This window comes from Rattus rattus, chromosome 14 (genome assembly GCF_011064425.1).
Source record: "Rattus rattus isolate New Zealand chromosome 14, Rrattus_CSIRO_v1, whole genome shotgun sequence".
Classification (NCBI taxonomy): Eukaryota; Metazoa; Chordata; class Mammalia; order Rodentia; family Muridae; genus Rattus; species Rattus rattus.
Window position 1 is genome coordinate 11,317,824 of NC_046167.1, and position 16,845 is coordinate 11,334,668.

General features: G+C 49.0%; 1 protein-coding gene across 1 annotated transcript; it reads left to right on the top strand.

Moving 5' to 3' along the window:
- Positions 1–7,154: 7,154 nt before the first annotated feature.
- On the top strand, positions 7,155–13,953 carry Ucma (upper zone of growth plate and cartilage matrix associated). Its single transcript, XM_032884871.1, has 5 exons — positions 7,155–7,316; positions 7,698–7,763; positions 7,855–7,950; positions 9,962–10,060; positions 13,805–13,953. The coding sequence occupies exons 1-5, from the start codon at positions 7,259–7,261 to the stop codon at positions 13,900–13,902; spliced, it is 417 nt and encodes a 138-aa protein (XP_032740762.1). The 5' UTR covers positions 7,155–7,258; the 3' UTR covers positions 13,903–13,953.
- Positions 13,954–16,845: the final 2,892 nt, after the last annotated feature.

The following is a 16,845-nucleotide window of genomic DNA, read 5'->3' on the forward strand; positions in this document are numbered from 1 at the left end:
TTGGCTTTCATGACTCTAAAGTTAGGCGTTTACTCTTTCATCAAGACTGGGAGACAGGGGTGTTGGATCTTTCCAAGTTTCTGTTGCAGAAAGATGGATCTCAGGGACTTCTTTTTTTTTTTTTTTTTTTGGAGCTGGGTACAGACAGGGCCTTGCGCTTGCTAGGCAAGCGCTCTACCACTGAGCTAAATCCCCAACCCCCTCAGGGACTTCTGAATGACATTCCTGGGTGAAACCAGAAGTCACATAGATCATTAAACTCTGAATCTAGAGTGTTGCATATGTAATTCCTCTAAAAATATTCAAAACAGATTCTCTTGCAAAACATTTGTTTTATGTGTATGAGTGTTTTGCTTGCGTGTGTGTCTGTATACCATCACCACATTAGTGCTTGGTTCCTGGGGAAGCCAGAAGAGGTCATCACACCCCCTGGAACTGGAGTTACAGACAGTTGTGAGCCACCATGTAGGTCAAACCCAGGTCCTCTGGAAGAGCAGTAAGTGCTCTTATCCACTGAGCTAGCTTTCCAGCCTCTCAAACATACATTTTAAAAATTGCAGGTGTGTGTCGAGTGTGATGGCACACTCAATCAGTCCCAGTACTTGGGAGGTAGAGGCAGGCAGATCTACATGAGTTCAAGGCCAGCCTGGTCTACAGAATGAGTTCCAAGCCAGACAGAAGTACATACTGAGACCCTGTTTCAGGAAAGTGTGTGCCTGTGTGTGTCTGTCTGTCTGTCTGTCTGTTGGTGTGTTTGCATATCTGTCTGTCTGGTGGGGGTAGGGAGCTGGAGAGATGGCTCCCAGTTTAGAGCACTGATTACTTCTTTCAGAGAACCTCGGTTCGATTCCTAGCATCAGCATGGCTACTCACAACTGTCTGTAACTGTAGTTCCAGCGAATCTGATGCCCTTCTCTGACTGCTTTGAGCACCATACATGTGTGATGCACAGACCTCCGTGCAGACAAGACACTCATAAGCATAAGGAAGAAATAAATTACAGGTGAACTTGTTGGGTCAAGAAGTGTTCTCGAACCCCAAAAGACCACCAAGGAGCTGATTTCAGTTTAATCACACTAAAGTCTCTTTATATTTAAGCTGGAACTTGGGCCACACCACCATCTCTAACACAGTTTCAGGCAAGTATGAATAGAGGCAAGAAGTGGGTATCCAGCCTGGCATACATCTGATTGGGGAGCATCGTGGCCTTTAACATAAATGGCTGGTGCTGGGAACCAAACCATAAACTTGACTTCTGTTTTCCTCCTGATTGGTGGCTGTTAGGAAGTGAAATGCCAGAGGCAGGCTTGTAACCTGGAGGTGCAGATTTGGTGGGGAATAACCTGGAAACTGGTGCTAGGTATCAGCCTGTTAGTTAACTTAGGTCAGGTTCTCTAAGACGGAGTCTGAACCCAAAAGATCTGGTCTCGAACTCAGCAAATTACTCCTTAGCTAATATATTTCTTACATAGCATGGACATTGTGTGGGATGTTGTAAGTAACCTAGAGATGTCCTGAAGTGTATGGGAGCCAGGCACCATAATGCAGGCCTATAATCCCAGCATACAGGAAGCTTAGACTCCAGAATTATGAGTTCAAAGTCAGCCTGGACTACTGAGTGAGTCTGGGGTCAGTTTGATCTACCTAGCGAGACAATGTTTCAGAGAACAAAGCAAAGTGAAGTGCATAGAAAACGTTGCATGCGTGTATGGCACCACTGTCGTATAAGGGGCCTGAGCCCTTTGGCTATCCACAGGGAGGCCTGGAACTCACTCCCCTCAGGCTGGGAGAAATTATCTTTTTTTTTTCTTTTTTCTTTTTTATTTTTTCGGAGCTGGGGACTGAACCCAGGGCCTTGCGCTTGCTAGGCAAGCGCTCTACCACTGAGCTAAATCCCCAACCCCGAGAAATTATCTTTTAAAGCGAATGCTCCATGGAAAGGTAACTCGGGAGGCAGGGAGAGAGTTGTCTTGCTGTTGGAGAAGGACCTTCTCCACGGGAACTCTCAGGCCCCTGTACAAGCTCCTTTTCATGAACGGCCCATTGAGACGAACACATGAATGTTCCCTTTTAATGTTCTCAAGGAAGTGGACTTTCATCGAGTGATTCAATAACAGGTTATGGGCTGGCTCGGCTGTGCCAGGTGGAAATTCCCCTCAAAGAGACCTCAAAGAACCAAAAGAAGACGGATGAATAAATAAAAATTTTCATCCTAAAGTTGTCCTGGGATCCAAACGCCCACACACAAAAGTCCGCTGTAGCATAATTCCGAGTGAGCAGATGGGAGAAATCCCACATTGAACCAACGGTGACAAGGGAAGTGTGGCACACGCTGTCATTCAGTATTAGTCACCAATGAGAAGGAAGGAACAAAGCCCCAGTTCATGCCATACTGTGAGTAGACCCGGAAAACGTTACGCCAAATGATAAATGCCAGGCGCAGAAGGCCACGTGTTGTATGAGTCTGTTGGGTGGAAATGACTAGACTCTGCAAATCCATAGTCACCGAGCACGCCTGAGAGACTGTCTCAGGGTTGAGGGAGAAGTGAAATGGGTGCTGAACAGAGACTGAAGGAAGGGCCATCTGAGGACCACCCCACCTGGGGATCCATCCCGTCTGCAGACACCAAACCTGACACTGCTGCCGTTGCCAAGAGGCGCTTACTGACAGGAACCTGGTGTGTCTGTTCCCTGGAGGTTTTGCCAGAGCCTGACAAACACAGATGTGGATGCTTGGAGCCAACCATCAGACTGAGCACAGGGACTCCAGTCAGGGAGCTGGGGGAAGGACTGGAGGAGCTGAGGGGGATTGTAACCCCATAGGAAGAGCAACATAGGTTGGCCAGACCACCCAGTGCTTCCAGGGACTAGACCACCAACCAAGGAGTGTAGCTGGAGGGATCCTGGCTCCAGCTGCGTGTGCAGCAGAGGATGGGGCCTTGTCCGACAGCAGTGGGAGGGGAGGCCCTTGGTCCTGTGGAGGTTTGATGTTCCAGCTTAGGAGGATGCTACAGCAGTGGGGTGGGAGTGGGTGGGTGAGTGGTGGAGCACCCTCATAGAGGCAAAGGGGAAGGGAGAGAGGGGGGATGGGATGGGGGTTGTGAAGGGGTAACCTGGAAGTGGGATATCATTTGAGATGTAAACAAATGGAATGATTAATAAAAAAATTAAAAAAAGAAGAAACACTAGGGTGTGGTGACTAACAAGCTATGGGTAGGGAGGGATGGTAGTGTACCTTCAGGTGGCTTCTGAGGGCTTTGTTTGTTTCTCTCTCTGTGTGTGTGTGTGTGTGTGTGCGTGTGTGTTTCAAGATAGGGTTTCTCTGTATAGCCCTGAGTGTCCTTTGAAACTTGCTTTGTAAACCAGTCTGGCCTCTAATTAGAGATTTTCCTGCCTCTGCCTCCCGAGTGCTCCGTCACCACCTGGCCTGCTTTTGAGTTTCTGGTTTGAATGACCGGGTGGGTGGATGGTAGAATCATTCATGGAAATAGAGAAAACAGAAAAAAGAGAATGTGTGAAACTCATGTTGCTGGCCAGGCCTAGTATATGGTTCCTGTGGAATCCAACAAGGCCTGTTGTTATTATTATTATTATACATATAATTTCATTTTTTCTTATAGCTAAATAAAACTCCATTCTGTGTATCCAACAAGGCCTATAATAATATTATTATTAATGTATATTATTCATGCACAATAATTTTATATGAACTTTTCATTTATGCATGTGCTTTGACCAGATTCACCCCTGCTTTCCTTCTCTTGCCCTCTCCCACCTCCCAAAATGTCCTCCAATATAATCTATATGTTATATAAAATATACATTTACATAACATTGTTGGACAATCTATGAGGAAAAATATGTGCTAAGTCTTCCTAAGCCTGGCTTTTTTTTGGAGACAGGGTCTCACTATGTAACCCCATTGGTCCTAGAACTCACTAAGTAGACCAGGCTAGCCTCAGGCTCACAGAGTTCCACCTGCTTCTGCCTCCCGACTGCTGGGACTAAAGGCGTGCACCACGACGCTTAACCTGAGTCTGATTTGTTTTATGAAATGGGATGTTCTGCAGTTCCAGCCACTTTTTTACAGATGACATAATTTTAATTTTTTCTTATAGCCAAATAAAACTTCACTGTGCGTATCCATCTCCCACCCTTCCCCCCCTCCCTCTTTCCCTCCCTCACCTTCCGGGTGTTTCGAGCATACTTGTTAGTGTGTGTACACACACGTGTGCGTGTGCATGTGGAGGTGTGGTCTTTTTCTGAACGTTCTCCGCTTTTTTCGTTTTGAGCCTGAGCCTCACTGAGCTCACGGACTCTGCTAGACTGGACGGACATCGAGGGTCAGTGATCTGCCTGTCTCTCTGCGGCCTAGAGCACTCCCTGCCTCCCCTGCCCTTTCACACAGGCTCTAGGGATCCAAACCCAGGTCCTCATGCTTGCTTGGCAGACATTTTAGAACTGAGCCAGCTCCCGGAGCCATCCCTGTCTATTCACCTGGTGACAGCAACTGGGCTGACTCGAGAACTTGGCTGTTGTGACTGGTGTCACAGTGAACAGACACGCGTGACTCTCCCGTTTGTACAGTGACTTTGATGACCAAGGCAGCTCAGTCGGTCCACAGGGTCTCAGGGGAGGGAGGGAGGATTAAAACAGAAAAAAAAAAAAAAAAAAACACCGAAAAAACACGGTCGGTTCTTAGATCAAAGACAAAGTAATCAAGCAATGCAGAAAACGAAGCCCCACGGTCACTCTTTCTGATATTCTTATCTGAGCCTAATTCCTGGTCGAAGCCCAGTGACGAACGCCAAATTTCTAGAAGCAGCACCAAAAGCTCTCAACATCTTGACGCCTTCAGGAGTGCACACAAGAGCCCACCTAGGTCTTCCAATTTCACACCCAGAACACTTCTCATTTCCAGTCACTAGAGTTGTGACCCCTTCTTGAGGTGATATGGCTTTTTATACTACAGGGTCATGAGGTGGCCAGTTCTGCTGTGCACACAGCCTGGTGAGCAGCCCTGGGGTAGAGCAAGTGAGGACTGACGAGGATGACAGTGGGTGCCAATGGTTTGGGATAGAAAGTTCTGAGGGAACCGGGAGATCATGGGAAGCAGCTAAGGGACCATTTCTTGGACCAGGTCAGCATAATTGGCACAAATGTCAGCTTAGAAATGTGTGACACGCACTTCATTCTCATTACAGGGCCCTTTTACTCCGCTCGGTGACTTCTTTTCCCAGGTTGGCTCTGTGAGCATGGGATGGAATGATCTTTAAATGGGCCCAGGCAGACTGAGGATGTCAAGGTTGCCACACGTGTTTCCCATATCCACGGTGTCACCCAGGATTCCTGTCAAAATGGCTGTGCTCTAAGGCTCTTTCTCAGACAATCTGTTTAATCTGAAATGACTCTTCATGTGTCTATGTAAGTGGCTACTCCCAGGTCAGTCCTAAGAAGCCAGCACCTCTAGTTAAAGGCAGGCCAGTGAGAGTCTAAGAAGAGCACAGAGAGAGCCAGTGTTGGCCATCCTTCCATCTCTGGAAAACGTCCGTCCATTTACTCTGCTCCTACATTGTTGCCAGAGGCAAGCTTATGGAAGTCATTAATATAAAATCTTACGAGAGGGGAGCTTTAGGTGGCTGTGCTTCCAAAGCATTGCTTATAGCTGGCACAGCGACTTCATGGGTTCATCTTTCCACCACCCTTCACCCCCTTTCCACCCGTAACACTGGATAGGAGAGGAAAAGGAGGAAAGGGGGTGAGAGTAAAGGAAAGAGATCCCTGAATCTAGTTTCTCTTTTCTTCTTGTTTTCTTCTTTGAGCATGACTGCTAACAAATCACGAACAACCCCCCCCCCCATGACCAATAAAAACCCGCCTGCCTCTCAGGGGCCTGCCCCTCAGGGGCCTGCCTCTCAGGGCCTCGCATTTACAAACCCTCTGAAAAGTTCCCAGAATTCCAAATGTCTCACGGCCGCAGGAACTAGCTGCAGCTGGTAAGCCCACGTGTCTGCTAGAGCACGAGGCAAATCTTAATCTACCCCCGCAGTCCGTCGGAAGCGGTTCCTTGTCCCACATCTGGGACTAAAAGGAAAACACAGTCGTATAGTATTTCTTTGTTTCTTACAGAAACCAAAATCCCAAAATGGCTGCTACAGATGACGGTCACTCCTGGAGAAACTCCAGTCGTCCAAAGGGCGGTTCTTTAGCCTGAAGCAAAGAATCGTGGTTCATGGGGGCGACCATCCCAAAACACACGGCGAAGCTGTGTCCTGATGCTCCACGCAGCTCAGAGGGCTGGAAGGGCTTGATGCGAGTGGTTATTAGGAAGTCCTTTTTATTTATTTGTGTGTGTGCTTGTGTGTGTGTGTGTATGTGTGTGTGTGTGTGTGTGTGTGTGTGTGTGTGTGTGTGTCTATGTGCTAGTATACTCATTCCCCTTGAGGTGAGAAGAGGGGTGTTTTCCCCAGTCCTCTCCGAGAGCCTAGCGTTTATGTTATAAAGCCGCTTTAACTAATTCATTAATATTAATACAGCCCATTAACTAATGCATACTAATGCAGGCCCAGGGCCTCACGCCGGCCAGGTATACTATCGCTGAGCTATATATCCATAGGACAAGGTCTCCATGCTCTACTGTATTGTAATCACCCTGGGAACAACGTATCAAATGAGGAAATCCTGTAGGTGTCATCAGAATGGCTCCGGCTGTCTCAGTGAGCATCGCCAGACATCTTGTATTCGGATCTCAGGAGCCGTCCTTGTCTGACATTTGGATGCCAATGCTCTCTGAGTAACTCTTCCTCTGGCCCCCTCTGTTTCAGCCATGGTTACCAGCATCCCTCCTTGAAGCCAGGCAAAGAGCTCATTCAAATACGCCATTTGCCTCTCCCACTCTGACTCAGGTTGAGTATTCCTCATGGCACCTCCTTGGGCATGGATGTTGGCAAGGACAGTTCAAAACTGCCCCTGCCGAGGCCCCCACCAACTACAAGCTCCACTTCTGTGGAGGTTTTTCCAGGCACCAAAAACATCTCCAGTGCTCTGGCCTGGAACAGCCAATGGAAACCACAGCCAGGACCCCTCCCACTCTCCCGCAGTGGCATCCCTGCTTCCTGCCTCCTGTTTCTCTCTCTCTTGCCTGTCCACCTGATTCAGAAGTGAGGACTTACTGGGCAGTCGCTTCAGCTGTACTGGGGGCTTCCAAGATACCTCACCTTATCATCTGCCCTGTGGTTTCTGGAAGTGCACTGTAAGGATGTCCTGGAGACAAGTCATCCTCCTGTCATCTCTCTCGGCCCTGGTGCTCCTGTGTAGTGAGTATGGGAGGGTCAAAGGGTGGGCCGTGTTCGATGCACAGCTAGACTTACTATGTACAGGTAAATTTGTTCAGGTGGCATGGGTGGGGGGGGTGTGTTTAGTAAGGTAACTATTCTTGGTGTGTGTGTGTGTGTGTGTGTGTGTGTGTGTGTGTGTGTGTGTGTGTGTGTGTGCAAAAGATAATGCAACACAGAGAAAAACAGCAAAGATAAGAAATATGAGACAACCCAGCTCACATGGTGGCTTCCCATCAAGATTGGCTATGTGGCTGGTATGCTGAGGGGTAGAGGGCCCCACGTGTAGTCTGGCAACCACTGCACCCAGAACTATTGAATCTCCACCGATGTTTCAGCCTTTCCTTGTACCCTACCCTATAGTGCTACAAGAGGGGACCAGCGCTTCTGTGGGCAGCAGACAGGCGGCTGGAGAGGAGGTGCAGGAAGGTGAGTCTAGGGGCTATCCCTGCATGTGGGAGAAGTGCATCCTGCTCCCCACCCCCCATGCTGTGTGCGAAGAGCTCTTTTCTGGTTTCAGGTATGAAACAGAAGATTTTCATGCAAGAATCTGATGCCTCAAATTTCCTCAAGAGGCGTGGCAAGCGGTCTCCTAAGTCCCGAGATGAAGTCACTGGTAAGGATGCTGGACGGTCTCCCTCCCACAGTGAAAGACCAAAGCCCTGGCATATTAGTGTTCTACGAGCAATAGTGCCATATATGGGACCAGTGAGATGGCTCAGAGGATGAGGGTGAGTAGAATTCAGTCCTTGGACCATACATGGTAGAAGGCGACTGCCCCCAACGAGTTGCTCTCTGACCTCCACACGCACACTGCAGGGACAAATCTGTCCCTAGCAAATGAAATAAATAAAAATATAAAAGGGATAATCGGTATTTCACTGGCTGTGGGCCACAGGTTGAACTGAATGTGGCATCAGAGTACAGAACCATACGAAATAAACCACATGAAGAACCACCAGGATGTATCCAGATTCAGAAAGTGAAAAAAAAAAACCAAAACTTAGAATGTCTGCCTGGTGTCAGGGGAATGGGATACTTCAGTGTGCTTTAAAGGGTAGTGACTTGATGTACTCAGGGGATGAGGACAGGGCTGAGAAGAGGCAGTTTGGTGACAGTTCTGCTGCTGAGTGACCTTAGTCACTCCCTAGCTCTAATTCCAATTTCCTTATCTGTAAACCTGGGGGAAAAGCTGGGGACAGTGTATCAAGGGAGGGGGCTGGTATATGTGTGTGTTTGTTTGTTTTGTTTTTCTTCAGTTTATTTTCTGTGAATTTCAAACTCTCCAGTACTCTGTAATACCCTGGTTGGTCATTGATCTTCCAGCCCAGGAGGCACTGGAGTTTCTGACCCCTGAAATTGCTTCCCTCAAGCCTCTGAACTCAGGTCACCCTGAGTGTGTGGTTTCATTCTTCCCTTGTGCGTGTGGGTGAATGAACTCTTTGTGGTCCTTGCACTCAGCAAGGTGACGTGTTGCTCGGGGAAAAACAGCAGGATTATTTTCAAATGATGGGGACGAACAGACGGAAATGCTTGCGGATCATTCTTTCTTGAAACTTGGAGAAGTCTAACCAACAACCGCAGTAGGGAACTCGCCAGACCGCACACAGGTGCCATTTGAAGTGGGCTGATGTCAAGCAACATTGAAAGTCTGTGTCCAAGGATTGCAGTCCTTGATTGCAATCAGAGACGCAACTTCTGGCAGACTCTGGGGAAGGCAACCATCTTCTGTCCTGTAAAACTGATTTTAATGAGGTATATGATTAAGCCTGAGGTCTTTTTACCTTAGATAGAAGCTCAGGCAGGCAGTCAAGGAAGCCCAGAGTATTCGAGTGAATAACCAGGACTTCACATATGCACATCAGCAGTCACCAGGCTGAGTTCTGTGGACAGTTAGGGAATCATGACCTTGGAATGAACTTGGACTTAGAGCTGCTTTAGAGTAAGAATTGGATGTGTGTGTGTGTGTGTGTGTGTGTGCGGACGTGCATGCGTGTGCACATGTGTGTTTGTGCATGTGTGTGCATGCAGCATGTGTGTTTGTGCATGTGTGTGCTTGTGTGTGTACATGTGTGTTTGCATGTGTGTGCATGCAGCATGTGTGTTTGTGCATGTGTGTGCTTGTGTGTGTACATGGGTGTTTGTGCATGTGTGTGCATGCAGCATGTGTGTTTGTGCATGTGTGTGCTTGTGTGTGTACATGGGTGTTTGTGCATGTGTGTGCATGCAGCATGTGTGTTTGTGCATGTGTGTGCTTGTGTGTGTACATGTGTGTTTGTGCATGTGTGTGCGTGTATGTGTGTGTGCATGTGTGTGTGTGTGTGTGTGTGTGTGTGTGTGTATGTGTGTGTGTGTAGCACATGCACATTTCCAGTAGAGAAGGGTAGTGGGAACCTCACACATTCCTTTCAGTCTTTGGGCCTCCATCTTCTCATCTATAAAATGGGGTCACTGGATAGAATGGTGTCCCAGACCCTTCATGTTTTAAAGTCCATGCAAGGCACAAACCATTTCAGCAAGACCCTTGACCATCCCTCTTGACCAGGTCCAGTTTCTCAGGTATAGTGTGGTATCCCTCATACACACGCCCTCCTTCCTCTTTCTCAAGAGTGACTCTGTCTTCACAGCGGAAAACAGACAGAAGCTTCGGGACGATGAGCTTCGGAGGGAGTATTATGAGGAGCAAAGGAACGAGTTTGAGAACTTCGTGGAGGAACAGAGAGATGGTAAGCGCACTCCAGCAGCAGCCTTGGGGAAGGAGAGCATAGCGAGGCAATCCCAGGCTCACCCTCATGTCTCCCGAAGTTGACTGGAGGAAGGAGGCGTGGATGGGGGAATTCATTTTCAACTCCTATCCATGGTAGACATGAAGAGAAGCCGCAAAAATGGCTATGCAGACTTAAAAAGCTGTGGAAGAGGGTAAAGGACATAGGGATTGGGGACACACTGGTCCAGGGGAGATTGGAGACCAGGGAGTTATTGACTGATTGTGTGGAAGTAAAACTCCCCCATCTCTGTTTTGGAATCACTGTGGATCTAAGTGCCCCAAACTTGGCTTCCACAGAGTTGACAGGTGAACAGCAAAGCCATGATCCCAAGTTCCTTAGACATTAATGTACCAATTCCAGGCGCTATTTTATCCAGGAAAATGAGGACCACCTACCTATTCCTTATAACCCGTGTCCTCTTCGTGAGTGCTCCCTCCCAAGTGCACATATGGAGGTCTGTGGTTGGGATCAGGAATCCGCAATCGCTCCTCCATCTTTTTTCCTTAAAGATTTACTTATTTTATGTATATGAGTACACTGTCACTGTCTTCAGACACATCAGAAGAGGGCATCAGAGCCCACGACAGATGGTTGTGAGCCACCATGTGGTTGCTGGGATTTGAACTCAGGACCTCTGGAAGAGCAGCCAGGGCTCTTAACCACTGAGCCTTCTCTCCAGCCCTTTCTCCTCCATCTTATCCACAGAGGCAGGGCTTCTCAATCTAATCTAGAGCTGGCCAATGTGGCCAGCCTCACTGGCCAGCTTGCTTTGCCAATCCTGTCTCTACCTTCTGAGGCTGAGGGCACCAAGCCTGCCCAGCATTGTATGTGGATTCTAGAGCTCGCATTTGTGTTTGTCAAGCTCGTTATCCGCCACACCATCTTGTCAGCCCATAAGAACGATTTTATCAAGAGAACTAATATTACAAAAGCACCTGTTCCTTTTACCTGCCTGGTACCTGACTTCTAATATCTCTATTCCGCTCGCCATGGCCTCTCAGTCAACCAATAGCAACATGGATTCCTGAAAGGCTTTTTTCCCCATGGTTTTCCGTGTCTCTTCTCGTCTGTCCGGGGTGCCCTTTTAAACTAACCCCTCGCTCCTGTCAATAGAGTAGAAAAGTTACAGAGCGCTTAGGGTCTCTGATGAAGCAAGAGGTACATTTCACTCCTCCTAGCTGCCCTCGGGACACAAACCAGGATTCAGTAGAGGTGTGGGTGGAGACAGTTCAGGGACGGGTCTCAAGTGTCACGCACAGCAAACATCCATAGGGAATCTCAATGGGAAGAGAGGGAGAGAAAAAGGGAGGAGAGATGGAAGGAAGGTTGGTGGAGAAGAATGAGGGTATGAACATTTCTCTTTTGACCCTTTCCGATTTCAAACCTGACATATTCCCACACAGTCTTTTGGAAGCTCCTGGTGCACGACGGCTTGGGTACAATGCTTTCATTCGGGCTCTGATACAGAAAGCGGCTCTTGGTTCTGGCTCGTGGGCTCTGATGGGTACAGAGGTCAATCCTCTGAGGGCACAGTGGCAAAGGCTACTGCTCTAGGGACTGAGGGCCGAATGCTGTGCAGGGGTCACCTAGCGATATCCTGCAAGCAGGAGCTGGGCTCCCATCCAGGGAAGTCAGAAGTCAGACTTTGTTGGGAACACAGTGTAAAGAGCTCGGACTGCCACGTCAGAGGCAAATGTTTCTTTGCCGGATATTTGTTGACCTTGTCAGACATTTGTTGACCTTGGCAGGCCGCTGAGAAGAGCTGTCTTGTTTTTAAAGCCCGAGGATTTGGAATCCAGATTTCTGTCCATGTGACTTTCACTCACACAGTTCCTAACAGCACTCGACGCGGTGCCATCTCAAATGTTTCAGGCCTTCGCCAGGCCTAGTGGTGCTGGTGTGATCCCAGCCCTTACTTGGTGGACTGAAGCAGAGAGTGGCTCAGTTTTGAAGCCAGCCTGGACCACCTAGTGAAACTGTCAAATAACAACAACAATGACAACAAACCCAGTAACAAGCAAAATGTAGCATTTTCAAATGTCTAGCCCATAGGTGGAAAAAACTCACTGTTTTCTCTTTCACGATGAGTCAGGATGTGGGGTTGCCACCCAGAGGGCACTAAGACCTGGGTCCTTGAGTTCCACCCACTCAGAGAAGTGCAACAGGGCCGAAGCTGTTGGGGACTGTCATTATAACAGCTGTTGGGACTGAGCATTTGTACGAAAACTAATTCCTCTAAAGACAGGCCTTACCCTTCCCACTTTACAGACTGAAAGACTGAGGCTTAAAAAGGAAACACAGTCCTCACATTGATGTGATAGGAGACAGCCCAGTGTTTACCAGCAAGGCTGTGCTAGCCTCTGTCACAGACGATCACATTCATGGAGGCCCTCGGGGCCTTCCCACTGGTCCACAGGGATGATGGAATGAGCAGGGTAAAACAGTGACCCCCAAGGGTCTTAATAAGGGAAGGGAAAGAGAGTAAGCCTAGCTCACCACAGAATTAATTTCTGAAAAAAAGTTGAGCCCATTACCCCACCTCCTGCCTCTCTGCCCTAGAATGACTGTCATAGGGGTCCAGCTGCCTGGACTGCTACCTTGAGCACACCTGCAACTTCTTCTGACCCCTGTGCCAATCTGCTTCTGGTTACGCCATTTTACGTTAAGCCACTGAGAGTTTGAGCTCTCCCAGGGAGCTGCTTCATAAAGGCTATGTCTATTCAACAACAAAAAGATGGCCTAGTCTGCTTCTAGGTCAAAGTCAGACCTGGAAGAGGAAGGAGTTGCTCCACTGAGCTTTAGAAGTGTCTGAAAGGCTAAGACCCCCACCAGGGCTGGGCTCTGTGTGTCCCTGGTTGTTTCCAGTACAAGGTACAGAAGGGCACCAGGGGGGCCTCCACTGTGAGCTCACACAGGAACGAAACACCCGCAGTGGCCGTGGCATCTGGCACTGGCTCCATCTGTCCTTCTTCCAGCTAGTGTTGACAGCGCAAATCTATGTTTGAAACTTAGAAAATATAGACCATGCCAGGTATGGCGGCAAACATCCGTGGTGCCAGCACTCAGGAAGTTGAGCGTGAGGATCGCGAGTTCCAGGTCAGCCTGAGCTGCGTAGGAAGACTTTAATCTCAAAGAAGCAAAACAAGAAGAGAATTTATCGAGAGAAAGTACCCATGATACACCGCTCCATGCTGACAATAATCTCCATGCTTTGCTTTAAATTATTTTACGTTATGTGTGTGTGTGTGTGTGTGTGTGTGTGTGTGTGCACGCGTGCATGTGCGTGTGCACAAGTTGGTTTTCTCCTTTTGTGTGAGTTTTAGGGATAGAACTCAGGACACTAGGTTTAAAGGCAAGTACCACCCCCATCTCAGTGGTCCATGACTATTTCAAGGGGTGGCTTGTATTTCCGTGTGGCCCTTGTGTTGTTCCTCGGTCACTTTGGTGTGCAGTCAATCTGCTTGAGCCACATTGAGTGCTTACGACCCTTTCCCCCATTGCTGGCAGTCGGGGTAAGGAGCTCAGTGCCAGATGTTGGCCTTAGTTTCAGTTCTGCTGGCGACCACCTAGGACCTTTGTCCTCTGGCCTGCTCCAGAGCAGAAGCCTTGGGACAAATGCTCAAGGGTCCCTCCCAGCTCCAAGCTCCTGCTGGGTTGGGTATCTTCTAACCTGCACCATGGCTTTTTATCTTTCCTCCTCAGAGCAGGAAGAGAGGACCAGGGAGGCGGTGGAGCAATGGCGGCAGTGGCACTATGATGGCCTGTATCCTTCCTACCTCTACAACCGCCAAAACATATGACCTCACCCTCAAGCAACTGGGGAAGAGAAGCATAGACACGCCTCCCGCCTCTCCGCATAGACACGCCTCCCGCCTCTCCGCATAGACACGCCTCCCGCCTCTCCGCATAGACACGCCTCCCGCCTCTCCGCATAGACACGCCTCCCGCCTCTCCGCATAGACACGCCTCCCGCCTCTCCGCATAGACACGCCCCCGCCTCTCCGCATAGACACGCCTCCCGCCTCTCCGCGCAGACACGCCTCCCGCCTCTCCGCATAGACACGCCTCCCGCCTCTCCGCAGACCGACCCATAAGGTGAAGCTCCCTCGAGGCCCTGGCCGCCAGTTCCAGGAAACACACCTTTGTTCTGACGCCTTATGAGGCCTGACTTTCCCTTCTTTCCGGATGTTTGCTTTGTCTTGTTTTTGAGTGAGCGACCGCCTGTGTTTCTTCCCAGCATCAGATCTACACCCTGCCCGCTTGCTTAGCCACCAGAAACAGAGTTAGAATGCCCGTCTGATGGGACACTTGGAGGATCGAAGCATAAAGATTTTAAGCTTGCTTGTGGCCTATTAATAAAAGTGCTGACTCGACCTTGTGTATCGCTGCCACAGAACTCCAAGGGGGCTGCTGTGTGTCCACGTGACATGCTAAGCACATGTTCTACCACTGAGCTACACCCCCAGCCCTGACTTTCAATATAGAAACACTGTGTACAGGCACACCGGAGGGACCGCCCTCTCCCAAGTACCTGCCTTCAAAACGCTTGGAACACAAGGGCTATCACAGCAAAAGCCAAACCCATCTCCAGGTCCCAAGGCACGCTTTTGTAACTGGGTACATGGCCATCTCTTCCCCCATTTCCACTTTCCTATGGAATACTTGCTTGCACCTCTTTACTGGAAGCAACCTTACAGTGGTCATGGTACAGGCTGGTCCAATTTCCGAACCAGGCAGTTTCTCTGTGGGGTTAACAGGTATTTAGAGAATTTTCTGTGCTTTCGAGTTTTTCTTCCTTAACTGTTTGATATTGAAACCGCTGGTGCTTTTGGGGTATGCTGCTCTCACACGCAAGCCATGTGGGCCCTAACTGCTACACTTACAACCCAGAGACCTCAGCCATTTGAAAGTATTTACAGGGAAATTCTTGAGGAAAGATGGCCTTGGTACACTATTCCTGGTGTCACTTCACTGTCACCCGTGACCTCACCAGGTCACCAGTGCATCCCAGCCTGTGCAACTTGTATATTCCTCCCCCATCGCTTCCGGGTGGGGCCCAACAGCAAGACTGCTCTGGAGCCCATCTGCCATGCAGTGAATCTGGTCTATCGGCAAGAGCCCTCTGCTAGAGCTTGGCATTCCATTTTGATTTTGTGCTACTGGGCGGCGGGCCTAGAAGGAAGTGTTCTGGGACAAACACCTCAAGGGGGCTGTGCACCTTAACATCTTTCTCTCTTGTCGATGACCATGCAATGAGTGCCCTATGTTCTTGCCACAGTGATAGACCTCATGCAAAGGCCACAGGGCCAGTCAACCACAGATCGAAACCTCCAAACCAAGAAGGAGCAGAACTCTGTTCTCTCTAGGAAACTGCTTGTCCATAAGTATTTGTTACAGGAATGGAGAGCTAACAGCCGGCCCTCTGGTCATGCTCTGTGGCTGGATGTTGGCATATGCTAACGCTGGTAGAACTGTATGCTAAAAGCTTGGCAGGTTCCTCACTGTTCTGTAGCTGTTTTTATTAGTTTATTACCTCAGGGTTTGGGGAAACATGACATCTCAATGTTTGGAAGATAAAAATCTCAGCTCAGTCCCTGAGCCAAAGTGGAGAAGGCATTCGGGTTTGAGCAGAGCAAATGCCAGAGATGTCCTTCTCTGGTTCACTAGGTAAGAGACTCACTCACACAGGTCCCACTTGCTTCCTGTCCCACCCCACAGGGACAGAGTAAGAGCATAGCAAACCTGCTTTTACTTTTAATTCCTAAAGTTGTTCTCTTGGGGGTGGGTCCTTTACATTCCTGATCTATACCTGAGATTCGAGAGTGACCCAACTTCATTCTTACCTTCCGGGCCATCAAACACAAGGGGCGGTGGAGCTTTGGACTGGACACGTAGACAGAGATGCAAACTTAGTTTCTTGTGAGCTCAGGGGCTACATGTTATTGGGTTAGTGATCTAAGGGAGGTTGGACTGTGGTCACTTACACTGTCCTTCTGGTTGGCCAGGAACTTGAAGACAACACAGGCCTTGAGAACTTTACCCTTTGATGGATAATTAGGAAGACAAGGTGCTTTCCTAACTGACTACAGTTGTCTCTTAGTATCTGAGGAAGACTAGGTCCCAGCCTTACCAATATCTAAAGAGGCTCGTCTCTTACATAAGCCATGTATGTGGCAGCATTTCCATATAACCCTCCCATCCCCCTGTGTGCTCCAGATTACGTAAATGTAATACATGGTATAGATTATTCTCAAGTGACAGAGAACAATTATGAAAAGTCTGTAGTCAGTGCAGATGCAATCTGTCTCTAATGTTTTTAGCCTGTGGTTGTTTAGCTGGGGAATGCAAACCCTACACATATCTGCATTGCCCGCCCAGCTGGGTAACAGAAGAAAGGCACAACACTGCTCTCTCTACTCTCCAGGGAGGCGAGGTTCCTAGTCTGGGTGCCTGTCAGTGTGGCCCACTTCCATGCACACCCTCTGGTTGGCATCTCCTCCCACAGGCTGGTACACAGGTAGATGGTCACAGCGGCTGCATTCTGAGCCACACCCGCACACCCCCCCTCCAGCCTGTTGTGTGTCCCAGGGAAGGAATGCTCACACCAAGTAGATGTCCAAGAGCGAGGAAGGTTTGGGAGAGCAGCCAGTTTAAAAGGGGAGGAAACAAACTCTGAACAGATCGCCCTTGACGCTTCAACAGCTGCACTTGGCATTCTGGCTCTAGATAAAGAATTCTGGCTG